This window comes from Plectropomus leopardus, chromosome 8, assembly GCF_008729295.1.
Source record: "Plectropomus leopardus isolate mb chromosome 8, YSFRI_Pleo_2.0, whole genome shotgun sequence".
Lineage (NCBI taxonomy): Eukaryota > Metazoa > Chordata > Actinopteri > Perciformes > Serranidae > Plectropomus > Plectropomus leopardus.
In genome coordinates this window covers 24421624-24435688 of record NC_056470.1, presented here as the reverse complement: position 1 = coordinate 24435688, position 14065 = coordinate 24421624, and the positions used below count along the sequence as shown (strand labels likewise).

At 42.3% G+C, this 14065-nt stretch overlaps 1 protein-coding gene across 4 annotated transcripts in view; it reads right to left on the bottom strand.

Moving 5' to 3' along the window:
• Positions 1-14065, bottom strand: part of LOC121947354 (IQ motif and SEC7 domain-containing protein 1-like) — a 116745-nt gene that overhangs the window by 47139 nt on the left and 55541 nt on the right. Inside the window, exon 1 of one of the 4 annotated variants that reach the window (XM_042492365.1) lies at positions 8204-8322. The exons of 2 other annotated variants lie outside the window; for them this stretch is intronic. In XM_042492365.1, coding sequence (XP_042348299.1) covers positions 8204-8280 — 77 coding nt within the window. In that variant the 5' untranslated portion in view covers positions 8281-8322. Of the gene's footprint in view, positions 1-5162; positions 5591-8203; positions 8323-14065 lie in introns of those variants that run through there. One more of the 4 variants, XM_042492364.1, reaches the window with a different exon arrangement.

Genomic DNA, 14065 nt, shown 5'->3' with positions numbered 1-14065 from the left:
TGCACAGATCTCTGAGGCCAGTTGTCAAGGCAACAGCAAAGGCTGACAGAAAAAAAAAACTGCACTGTCCATCTCGTTAGGATATATAGACGTCTGTGTACGTGCAAAACCACAGGCCTGCATTTACACACAGCTCAGAGCAATTAGTCCAATCAGGATAAACATTTAACTTTAATGACTGTTTACCAGCCGCGGCCCCAGCCTCCCTGACAGCACGGTTATTTCACTCTCGTGCAGGGACGTGTGCTAATTTCACAAGTCATGGGCCCATGCAATGCATGCAGAAAAAAGCTTGTGATCAAATATTTATTGGTGAAAAAAAAAGTAAAATTCTGCTTATAATAGAGCCACAGAGTGTATACACAATGCATGCCCCCTCTCCCAGCTGTGCTTCAAATTATCCATGATCTCAGCACTGAGAGTCTTGGACAATGATCTTCTAATGTTTAGACTTCTGCCAAGAGCAATATTTTATCCATTTATTCACCTATTCATTGCAGGCTGAGACAGAGCTGAAAGCCCCCAAAGGGACCACTCTGTTTTATAGAGAAAATGCGCTGTCGTGCTATTATCAACTCCCTCTGACCCTACCCCACCTCGCTCATTTCTGACATAAATCAAAACACACTCTGGATAATGAGGGTCTGCTTTGTCACCGAAAAGAGTTGGTGGATTAGCAACAATTACCAGCCTGAGCTCTGGAGGCTCAGCTTGTTTGCAGCTGAGCATCGCTGTCCCTACAGTGGTGCAGGTACAGGACAGCACACACACACACACACACACTGATTCCCATTCATAGCAAACCACTGAGAGAGATTAAAGATGTGAAGACGGCGAATACAAACGTCAGATTCTGCAGCACAAATTGGGTTCTAATTCTGTAATAATGAGTTTGCATGAGTCTTTTTTAAGTCTGTCTGCATGTGCAGACACATTAGTATGGAAATCAATCAATAAACTGAGTATTGCACACAAACTGTACAAATGCATTTGTGCATGTGCAAGAGAGTGCACATGGCACTACGACCACAAGGTGCAGAATGTGTATATAAGAGCTGCAGTGCAGCAGCATGAGCTCATCACTCTTCTCTTCTCCCCCCTCCTCCCTCACTGCCCCCCCATCCTACCCCTCCTCGCGCTCGCCATTACATAAGTTAATGCAGCACACACCCTCATTATTCTCCGGGCAGGCGCTGTGAAGAGATGCAAAGGAATATGTCATCAAAAGTAGAGTAACATTGAAAAAAAAGCCACAGAAAGAGACAGTGCCTGTTTTTCCCCCTGAGCTTTCAGCCATCACAAAGAGTAGAGCGAAGCAGAGCAACACATATTTCAGCCATGCTTTAATCATACTTATAACATGTACAAGACTGTGAGACTTTACAGAAACATGGCAATTATTCCGAACATATGCATCTTTATTTGTACCGTATGCATTTTCCTCATCAGACACCTCAGTAAACACCCTGAACATGAAAAGCGCTTTCTCTAGAGGGTGGCATTCTTCAGCATTAGAGTAAACAAACTGGCTTCCTCAGATGATTAGCATTTCAAAAGCTGTACAGCTTAACATGAGCGGTGTAGATACTGCAGCACAGGCAATGTTCCCAAATATACTCTCCCATAATGTTGCAACCCTGCAGCAATAGGAGGTGAAGAGACAGTGAGACTATTCTCAAGCCTTTCCCTTATGGCCACAACACATTAGCGAATTTATTACTGTTATGATCACATGTCCTTCCAGCAAACAAGGAAGCCAGGCTATAACATAAATGCATTGTTCTTAAAAGGTAACAGTAACATAAAGAATAGATCTTCCCACACAATGCTGATGTCCCTCTGGGAGAGACACAAGTGTAAATTATTCAGTGGTGTGGACACCAACTGCAACCTAGCCATAGATCAGAAAAAAAAGCCTGTGCATATAAAGTGCTTTAGTTGTCATGTGAACCTCAGATACTCTAAACCAAAGCACAAAAACACAGCAAGCTCTTTTTCTGGTTATGGCCACTGATACAAAAAAAACATCCATAATGATGCACCCCACTGTGGAAGCCAGCCCATGGCAATCGCCTGGGGACACAGATAGTTGCAGTGTAAACTTATTTTCCACTGGATACACATTTAAACAAGCATAAAAATCTACAAACAGGTGAGGATAAATATGCTGAATCAACTTTGCACACCAACATTTGGGCTTGGCACCAGCCTGTGTGACTGTGGTCTACCTCTGCAAATGACCACTATAATTTCAAAAGGAACATTACTATGAATCTAATCTTTTCAGCGCCAAACTGCAAAGCAGGAAACCCAGTCCACTTTTTCTGAACTACAACTTGAGATCTCCATCATCCTGACATCTCTGACCAGAATACAGCTTCCATCCTAGACACGTCTAAGCTTTTCCACCCGGGAGAGTATTTTTTCACTCACCACAGTGGAACTGCAAGCTCGCTTTGGCAGGTTGCAATTTTTCCATTACAAGCAGTTCCTCTCAACCCCCCCCTCAAAAAAAGACTTCACTTGTCATAAAGCCAGCGTACCAAAGCAGGGGACCAACAAAAGGATCCGTTCCTGCTCTCTGACACTACAGGTCCACTTCAGGCCAAAACTGAATCTGTGCTAATGTTCCAGTTGAGCCATTACCTATTATGAAGCGGTGGAGTTCTGTCAGGAGGTGTTTAACATCCCAGTTCACTCAGATGAGACTCCACAGTGCTTCCTCTGTCCCATGGATGTCCACTGTGGGACAAGGAGGCACGAGTGAAAAGCTCCAGATCTGCACACATTAAATAAGTAATGCTTTCGGCGTACTCTCTGACACACAACCAGAGTCATATCAGATGTACCCTGGCGTCTACTGTGTCACTGCTACTGGATACCTGTCTCAGGCGCGAATCGCCTCATTACTTTAATCTTTCAGACATTTATGGGTTAGCATAAAATGCACTCTGGATGTTTATCTCTGTTGGATCAAAAATATTGTTTTTTTTCATTTTGTTTTCTTTCCCCAATGTGCCATCCAGGAATGTGGGCAGGGAGGGGGATATAAAGAGAACAGGAAGGAGAAGTTCATTTTGAGTTGTTAATCCTACTAACAAAAAGTAGCCATTCAGAGCCCAAAACCTGCCCAACTGTCATAAAAGTATCCAAATTTAAAAATTTAATTTAGGAAAGGGTGTTTTAGGTCTTTTTAGGTCAGCCTTGTGTTTTATCACTATAAGGTACACCCAAAACCATAGTTACAACAAAGAGCAATTTACAATAGAAGTCATAAAACAAAATTAAAGTCTTTCAGATAATGATGCCTTAAACCTTCAAGGTTTTCAATGGACAGATTTAAACCTTTTCTGTCTTTCATCACAGAGCTATGACCTATTATTGGAATTAAAAAAAAAAAAAAGTTTCAACTTTGTCGCCATAAACTCAGATGACATTTGGTTATGGACAATTTCAAGTTGTCTACAGGTGTCAGACTCTTGAATTTAATGCTTTTTTAAGACATTGTTTAGCCATATTTAAGACAGATGTTTGGACAATCATTTTTTTTCTTATTCAAGATTACAAGATTAATACTCGAGGAAAAAGACCTGAAAAAATGCAAAAACAAATAAAAAAACATAACACAATTTTATATATGTAATTAAGAGAATTATAAATTCATATTTTCTTTTGTACATTTTTTGTATTTTTTTTTTTTTTTTTTTGCAGTTTGCAGGCTCTTCTTGCCAAGCTGCTCATTGTAAATATTTTTTTCTTGTGTTTTTGAAAGAAATAAACCAATTTTCTCAGGTTACAGAGGTTTCAATGCTCATGGAAAGCATGTTGATGCAGCACAAGGAAACTAATGTTGATCCACGTCCCAATGGGTTAAAAATAACACTGTTTAATTACTTTTATGGCCTAATATTTATCAAATTAATTTGAAGAAATTTTAAAAGCTCTTGGAGACTTCATCTCCAAAACAAATGGATCTGGTGATATGAACCAGTAAAAACACTACATAAAGCACTTTCATGTAAAAAAATAATAATAAAAAGTGTTGTTTTAACACTGTCCTCTTAAAGGAACTAATAACAATGGTAGCCAAGATGCGTATGGTCCTGTCTAGAGCCAGTGTTTGGTTTGTTCATTCTGGGCTACTAAATAAACATGGCGGTGCTACATGGTGATCTCATACAGGGGCCCAGATTTAAACATACACTAAATATATATACAGTAAAGAAAACATACATATAATATTATATTCCATTTCTGCAAGTATTGTCCTCTAAATCCCACAGACTGGGTCTTTAAATATCTATTTTGGTGTTGGCCTCATACATGTTTCTAATGTTATATATATTGCATGTTTGGATGGATGACTGAGAACCTCCCTGCATTGTATATTTGCTTTACCCAACAGAAAGGAGACATAAAAATCGGATCCAAGAAAAACAAGCAGTTACTACAATAAAACAGCAGTTTATGGTTTAAGGAAAAAATAGGAGACAGATTATATGACAGGCCTGTATGTTTAGAGAGGTCAATATTGTTTGAGTTAGAGAAGTACTGGAAAACAGATGGGTACTTCTGAGTTTCTCTGCAGGCTCCATGATTAAAATCACAGGTTGAATGTAGGAGAAATGTACAATGAAAGATATAAAAGTGGTTAATCAATCGCATAATCCCATCACTGTGGACTCTGAATAATAAAAGGAGGAAATCTCTTCTATGTAATACAGAATAAAAGTAATCTTTGTTCTGGTTTCTGTGTTCACTCAGAGAGAGAGATTTGAATCCTGCATATCAGAGGACATTTCTGCTTCTATGCTAAGACAAAGTCAAGTGAAAATAAAGCTTAAAGGAGATGAAAAAGAATGGCCAGATTATTCTTAAGTCTTCATTATCGCAGACACGTCCTTGATAAAGTAGACTTCCCTGAAAGACCTTGGAAATGTCTTTCCTGTTAACTGCCTCTTTCCGCTGTGTGCCAGTGATAATATATTTCCGTGGTTCTGGAAAGGAAACCATAGAGCTTGAGCATATAGACAGGAATGTTATTTGATCAGTGGAACGTCAGAAATATCTGCACAGACTGCTGCGGTCAGTCTAAAAGACAACCACCACTTATACTGCAGGCCACTGCAATCCACGCTGGTCCGTGCCAGATGGTCTCCTACCTTATAGTTCGGCTGGTTATGCAGTACTTCCACATCGCATTCCACATGGCAGTGACATCACCGGAGGCATCAGACATGCCCGAAAAAAGTGCGCATGGCACTGAAGGGAAGTTAAAAAAAAAAAAGTTTCAAAAACACAAAACTGCAGCAACTCCCCTTAAAAGAGCCACCAAAAGTACAGTCTGTACTCACTCCCTACTCGACCACAAATTACACCCCACATCCTTCACTTTCCATAGAAAAACCCACAAAGAAATTCATTCTTTCGCTGCTAAAGTTACTCTGTCTGTGCCTTTTTCAAAGTTCTCCCTGCCCCGGTTTATGCTGGGCTCAGAGTTGCTGCTCTAGCAAGCTGCCTGATGACCAAGTAAGGTAAAGGCCTCGTACGTATAGCAGAAGAAAATCATCCCTCTTCTTAACAAAAGCTCTCCACCCACAACGAACCACACACCAGTCCTCTTTCTGCTCTCTGCAGACAGCCCTTCCTTTTTGTTCCTTTTTGTGTCGTCCAATCTTTCTCTCATCTGCTGCTCCCCAATGGTGATGGGCAGGGCCTGAGTTGTGTGTTTGATGTGCGCTTGTGTTTATGTGGAAGTGAGAGAGAGAGAGAGATAGATGGCGAGATAGAAAGAGCATGAGCGAGCATGAGCGAGCTTTCGGTCCCTGCGTGTATGGTAATACTTGGGCACATGTCCAACAATTACACTGCTCTCAATGGGAAGGCCACGCAGGAGGGAGGGTGAACCCCAGTTCAGCAGCTGGGAGAGGCTGTTTTGAGTTACTACACTGACCTTGCTTCAACAACACATGGTCTCAGTCCTAGGATGCAATCTGAATATGTTTCACTGGAGCCAGAGAAATGTAATGAGTTACGCCCAATGACCAGGATATTCCAGTAACTCTGCGGGATTAGACACATTATGAGTTGTTCACAGTGTGTGGAACAAAAACCTTCCTAAATCATTCCAAAGAGTCACAGACTGAGGGCAGCCATTAGCAGCGGTTAGTAAAGGTTTTGTAAATGATCATTAACTGAGTAGACTACACTTTCTAAAGTTTGATTTGAAACTCGAACCCGTTCTCAGGATGTCAAACATGGTAGCCTGGTCAGTGGCTTTTGGCTTCTGATGCAGATGCACAAGGCACATTAACACATGGATGTGCACCACTCAATCCCCCTATCATAAACACTGAACCTTTAAGTTATACCAAACAGTTATTTTAACCAAATCAAAACCAAACCCTGCTGCCTAACTCCAAAGTAGTTTTGGTGACAAAATCTGCCTTTTCTACAAAACAGACTATAGCGTGTAACGAGTGGAAGCTGATGCTGGAGGTGTGATACCTACAGTCTGAAGCGTAGAGCCACTGATTAAGCTGCCATGTTTGAAGGGTTAGGAGTGAGAACATGTTTCACTGCTGCACACAACAGCACAAAATCAAAAATCTGACTAAAAAGATGACGATAATACCACAGGCATTCGGCACTGAGGTAGCACCAACAGCTGGGGGGGTTCCCTGAAGCCTACGTTCAAAGAAGAGTTGCCAGCTAAATCGGTGATGCATTATTAATGAATCACGGACATACTGTATCCTCACCTTCAGAATACTAATGCTTATGACAAACTGTGTGTTTATATGTATATGTGTGAACACATTAGCATATAGAGATGTGACAGCAGGCATGTGCTGCCGAATTTCACAGGTACTGGATCAGTGGCTTCACACACCGCAGCTGGCTTCTGATTCAGACATCAAACATCTTCACGACGGGACGTGCATGAAGGGAATCTCTACAAATATACCCAGTTATCCTATTGCTGTAGCTGGAGCAAAATAGACCCACATATTGTAGCTTTTGTCTGTACAACTGCAAAACCAGGGATCTAAATTATGTAGAAAAAGAATGAGGTAACAATTCTGAGGAAACTACAGTCTTTTGAAGCTGAAATTGCAGCTTCAAATACACATGTGAGATTACAGAGCATCTAGAATGAGCTGAAAGTGAAGACCACCCAAACATTTAAGCATCTTTGTCATCGAGGGAAATTCATTCATGCCTGTCTTTTTTTTTTTTACATCTTCTACAGATAGTGGTTGTTTTTGCAAAACGCTTCAATGTGCATCTCAGTTTGAGGAGGTGGAGTGAATGCATGGAGTGTTGAGCTTCAGATATCTGTGTCGTGATAGGCAGTAAAGCACAGGGGAGATTTTTTTTAATGGTGTCAACACGACAGCAGGGGGATGGGGGTGAGTAATTTACACAGAGTGTTAGAGAGGAGAGAGCACCTTTTTTACATACCTGCGAAAAACATACGCCAGTGGTAAAACCTCGATTACATTCAAAGAAAAAGACAACGTGATGCTGAAGCTGTTGTGCATCTTGCAGCCTCTGATTCACTGCTGATTTACAGTCTGAAGTGTCACCATTAAATCAAATTTGACGACATGATTGGCAGTTGTAGTGAGAGAAGAGTATACACGTTATATATTCATAAAAAAACGATTTCTTTGCCAACCTTGATGTGAGCTGCAAAGCTCGAGTCAGTAATCAGGTGCGGGTAATGCAGTAGGTGAAAGGTGACAGAGGAGAGGTCCCAGTGGGACACAGAGAGGAATGAATTCAGCTCATTTTGAGCTTTTCAGCAGTGCAAACATTTTCGGAGATCCGACACAAGTAAGATCATTCTACATGCCAAGTTACTTAACCAAGCGCTTCTATAAAGTAACAGACGTAACCTGGTTCTCTGATGAAATCGATAATGGCTCATCCAGCTCGCACACTCCTGAGTAATGTCTCTCTCAGTCAGCCAGTATGTCAGCGTGCAGAGCGGAGCACCACAACAGTTTCTCTATCCATCAGCCATGCATTCATGAGTCTGTTTAAAACCATTTTACTTTGCTGAACACTGGGAGAGCTACAAAACAGGCAGAAACATCAACACGCTGGCAGCTCTGGGATTATTACCAGTTGTCCAAAACATGTAGAAGTACAAGAAATGATCTGAGCCGAACATGACCGCAGCCATTTTAAAACATACCTCTTATAAAAGTTGTTGTGTGGGTGCAAACACAGCACATGCCAGTAATCCAGGCAAAACGCCTTAAACTTCCACATCCTCAGCTCAGTCAATCAACAGGGCAGAATAGCAGTGGGATCCAGCAAAAAGCAACATGGCACCATAAGTGCAGGACACTGCTTGTTTCTTCAGCCGGTGAATCCCTGGCATCGGTCAGATCTGTCCTCTTCTGGAGCTACAGCCTCCCTGCTGCCACTGGACGACAGCCTGAGTGGTTTTAACCCGCCCAGAACAACCACATCACTCCTGGACCTGTCTCAGTCATCACAGACCAGGAAGCCTTTCAGGAACCCTCTACAGGACTGATTTGGACCCAGTATTAGTGCTCAGGATCCACCTCCTTAAATAAGCTCTATTTTGGCTGCTTCGTCTCTATTATAGCTCCAATCCAGGTCAGTAAGCGTGTCCTCTGTGCCAGTCCCTAAACACAGTGCGTCAGCCCAGGATCCTCTGAGACATCATGGCTACAACCGAAGCTCTGCGCTACTCCAGCAGGCAAAGGTACTGGAATGTGTGGGAGCGCAGACATGAGGAATCCTCCAAAAATCGCTCATCCCTGTTTGAACAGGCACAGACTCAACAGGGATCACCAATGGCCTCCTTCTCTGGCTCCTCCTCTGCTGCAACAACAAACTTTCTAATGAGGCTTTTCTCTCACTCTGGCTCTTCCTTCAGCTTAACGCCATTCTTCTCCTCCTTTTCTCCTTCCTCCACAACAACCCTGAACCTCCTATCTGTGTCCCCTTCTCCTGATCCTCTGCCTCTTGCTCTCCCTGCCTCCCTCTCCCTCTTACAGCTGCTGCCATCCACACAGGACCTCCCAGAAATGTGCCGATTCTGGTTGCTGGGCAACACTACCGTACTACTGAAGCTTCAAATGGAAGCCTAGCAGAGTGGCCCGCAATTGGTCGGCTTTGCAGTGGGGAGGGGCTGCTGCAATGTTGTATGACCACATGAGTTTATACACAAGCTTTGTTCAAATAAACATGAGCCTCAAGTGCTCTCATGTTTTGTCAGTGTCTAGGAAAATGAAGGAACTTATCAAGGTCACAGAGGCATTACAGAAAGCACAATTGCACATGGACTGCTTGAGCAAATGCTCACTTATGGTCAATAGAGTGATTCATGAATGGAGTTAAACTGTAAGATGTGAACAGTGTGGAGGTGTGCTGAAAGAATGTGGTGAAATCTGTGTAAAAGAGTATGCTAAACCTGGGTCAAAGAGTGTTTTCATTAGATGCAGGTCCAAATGTGCTGCAGTGCTTCAGTAAAGCTATAAGTCCATTCAGACACATACAACGTTGCTCTCTTTTCTCGCTAAAGGGGGTTTTACACTTGAACACAAGCACACTGCTGTTCTTTCTCTGCCTGAGAGTGCAGTGCCACGCTGCAGTGCCACCCAGTCCCAGCAGTCATGGGAAAGGGGTGTGGAAGGGCCTCTCATCAATATTCAGTCACTGTCAGAGTCCAGACACACAAATACTGAAAAATACTGCATATTTACACACACAAGCAGAGGCGCGATGCACAAACAAATAAACAAACATGCATTAACGCGTGTGCATATTTGCAAGCTAACACACTAATTGGGATATTAAGATCTGTTTCGTTTGACAAGTGATCTCCGCATGACTCCTTTCACACACCTCCTGGCACAATATGGGCTTCCTCTGTTTTCCCGAGCCAGTCGCCATATAGAAGCAGCACAAAGGCTATACTGAGAGGCTGTGTGAGCAGAAGGGACACTAAGGAATTCATTAATCTACACTCATCAGCCTTTTGTCACAATTCAGGCTTCCCGTTTTACACACATTACACAGAAAATGACCACACTGACACTTTTCTTCTATCAGTGCTCTTCATCTCCATCGTCATTGATGGAAAAATAGCTCTCAGACAGTTAACATTTCACATTCTCCCAACATAACAATTGTGATTATCTTCCCTGTTTAAACGTCTGCACTTTTTCAGAGGTTACACAAGTAAAGACGCATTTAGAACAGATTAGCAGATAATATTTAGTGATAGAGGCTAATGCTGCAGATAAAATTCCACTAAATGCAATAAAGGCCACAGTTAAAAGGTAAGTGACTGCACTCAAAACTATTTTCCTCACTATTTCCGAAAGCTCATTATGTCTGTTGTTCATCGTGATGATTTACTCATGTGGTTCATGCCAGATGGAGAACCCTTTTAGTTCCCCTTTTCTAATTCATGTCTGGTTGCCTTCAGTGGTGAGTGTGGGTTTGAAACCCCACTGTTTCAGTGAGCAGAACATACTGGAGTCTGTCAAAGGCAAAGAAGAGCAATTATTGCAGCACTAACTGGCACAAAACACAGGTGGCTCCCATTCAAGCACATGTGATGGGCTATTATTTGTTTTTCTGTGTAAACAAGCACAACGGGACATGATTTCATAAGTAGATGAAGAAAACGCTCAAATGGCATGCACTGGCATGTCCATAAATGTGGTGAACTGGGATGTGTGTCTTTTAAAGGGCAGTGTAAAATGAATTCTTTCCACGTATCACAATGCTCGCCTCCACCTACACAAAAGTTTTGCTAGCTGTGAGATAGCATCTGCAGGCCGTCAGCATTTTTCAGTGTTGACAGGGGCGCGGCGTATCAAGTAACTCATTATTCAAAGGATTTTTTTCACCTCTTCAAAACAACTGAAAATTTGGGAGAATTCAAACTTGGGACCTTACAGCTACGTGATCGTTTTCACCTTTGTGATGTCAGTTTAGACCTTGAAAACCAATGTCAGTACATTTCTACAGAGGTCAGAGTCAAGGTCAATCATGAAACAGGTCACATAAAGTAACCAAAAGCACGTTTGTGAGTTAATATGCTGAGGATGTGAAAATATGACAGTTTTTTTCTCCCTTCCTGACTAAAATCCCCATTGCACTGCAGTTGGATCAATATGAATGTCCACTGCCTCAGAGATCAAAAGGCCATAAAAGAGACAATCATATCTGCTCCGTTATCAATCTGAATAAATGACTTCATGTGACAAGCTTTTATTGTCTCCACGTTGCTGCTGGTGCATTATATTGTACACTGATGCGGGCTGATATCGAGTATTACAGAGCAGGGAGTGCGCTTCTCCCTGCGACTGACCCAGTCAATCACTGATAAGCTGCAGCTAATGATTTCACCATGACCTGCTCTGAGCGGGAGCTGCGCAGTCAATAAGCACTTCAAAGGAAAATGGCCTGCTGCGGAAAATCCTCTGGTCAACAGTATGTGAAAACGGGAACAGCAGGGAGCTGAATGAGAAATAATGTATAGATGAGAACCTGGACAAAGGATGTAAAAGATTACATAAAGATCCAAACAGAGGACAGCTATGAGTAAAATGAAACTGTTTTCATGGTGGCTGTCCTGCACACAGAGAATCTGACTGCACACAAGCCTTAACCCTAACTCTGGCCATTTGTCTGCATTGTAAGGACTTCCTGCAAACTGATCCATTCAAACAGGACACAAAGAAGACAGATGGAGGCAGGATAAGATATTTTAACCATCATAGATTACAAAATAAGATCTGGCAAAGTTGTACTGGAAATCTATTATAAAGAGATCATTATAACTATGAATTAAAGTGCACAGGAGAACAGGAGCTCCTAAAAATGTCGGGTGTGAAGGACAGCCTGTCTGCCAGGATGTGTTAGAAAAGTTCACCCCCTGGTGGCAGATTGGAGTAGTTTCCATGCTTTCAATGAGCTGATGTGATCGGGGGAACGAGGAGTCTGACAGGCATGCTGATTCACTCAGAGAGCACATCAACACAAAACATCATAGAAATTCATTTATTTCTTATTCATACCGCGCTGGAGAAGCATTCAATAAACCTCAGATCAGGAGGAATCACATCTCGACACACAAATATTTTTACACCATTAAACACAGTTCATGTCAGCTGCATGGCGAATGCAGTTTAATACTGAACATGAGGATGAAATGTCACACAATTGTGCTTCCTTTTCTGTTTGGGATAAAGACACATTTGCTGCAGTCAGCGGGGAGATACCATTACAGGCAAAGAGGGAGGCACAAGAAGCATCTGACTTGCATGTTAGTTTACACTACAGGGCAGATAACATAATTTAATGTTATGCTTCGGGGGTGCTCCGGGGAGAAAAATCTTACATGAAAGTTGCAGTGCAGTTTGCATGAGCACAAGTGCTTGCGTCCCACAGATTGTACAGTACAGCTGTTTAGCCGCCAGCCAGAAAGCAGCCACACAGAAGATAGATAGAAGAGGTGAAAAAAGGAAGAAGAGAAAAGAAGGAGGGTGTGGAGACAAAAGCAGCATGAAGGAGAGAAAGACACATGGAGGAGGGGAGAGATCCATAATAACTGCAATCCTCCAGCTTTGGCTTTGTATTAAAGCAGAAAGAAGAGGCAGACGGCTCGAAAAACAGAACAAAAAAAGGGAGAAAATCCTCTGTGGCTGCTTGGAGGTGGATCCCACTGTCTTCAGCTTCTGCCAGCTCGCTTCAAGGCCTTTCATAACCTGAGGCAGGTAACAGAACTGATGAGGAGCGCTGTCTACCCTGTCAGAGAGGGTACACTTAGACCCAGGACCACCAGCTCAGCGCACATGTCCGAACTCAGAAGGATGCATTTGTCAAACCCCTCAACCACAACTACTAAAGTGAAGAGATGGTTGTGACACCTTTAATAGTCCTATAAATGCTATGGTTTGTTGAATGATGTGCACAGTGTTATAACTGAGCCAATGTTAACACATGACTATGACTCACTGTTTAAAATCCCTGATAGGATTATTCTGGATAGCATTAAGTAAGAAAATACAGCACGCATGGAAAAATCAGAGTCATGAAATCGAAAAAAACACATATAGAAATAATACAAGCGTGAGTCAGCTGGTAAGCACTCTGTGAAAAGAGCTTTAAGCCATTTTCCAATTATGAAACAGTAAACAGAAAACCATGGAAATAAGAATCAATGTGCGAGAAAACATGCTCAGTGATATCTTGGTATGGTTGTTATTACGCAACATTGTTGCTGATAAACATATCCTCATATCTATTCTGATTTTTGCCAGAGGAACAAAATGTTCTGGAGATGCATCCTTTTTTCTGATGCACCCAACTCTCCTCTGTGCTGTCGCTTCTGACGGTGCTATTGGCAAAGGCAGGAGCTTATTATGGGCTGCTTCAAACCACGGATGCATCAGACACTACTGTAGCTACTCCCCTGAGGAAACTTTAACTCGCTGAGATGTGCCCCTGAGAGCCCAGCAGCTCCTGTTGGTTTGATAATCCTTACACATGGCTGACACAGCTCCAGCTGTAAAGTCAGCCACTGAAAACTCAGCGCCAGCCTACAGATGTCCAGCTGCTGAGGTTTTTAGTGTGCAAATGACAGCCTTTGAGCTGACCGAGCTCGGCCGGAGCCAAGTTTGTGCTATTTTGGCAAAAGCCAAAATGCAACTGTAGCATCAGTGGGAAAAATGGTACAGTGGGCTGCTTGACTTGGCAGACTGATGTAGTGTTGGAGCTCTCTTTAGCTCAAAACACCTCACTGAGATGATTTTTGACCCTTCTATAATCCATTCTCATCTATTGATGATCCATTATTCTCTACTATGTCAGACTATATTCTCTTATATTCTAGCTTGCTCTGGCAGAGGATTATTAATGGAGCAGGAGAAGAAATCTTGCACTGCTATCAGTCAAATAATTTAGAAGAGATCAAACAGAGGATCAATAAATAAGCTATACAGCTCTTGGTTTAATGCCTGAAGTGATAGTAATGACTGTGCTCTAACAGCTATAATCATGTTCTACA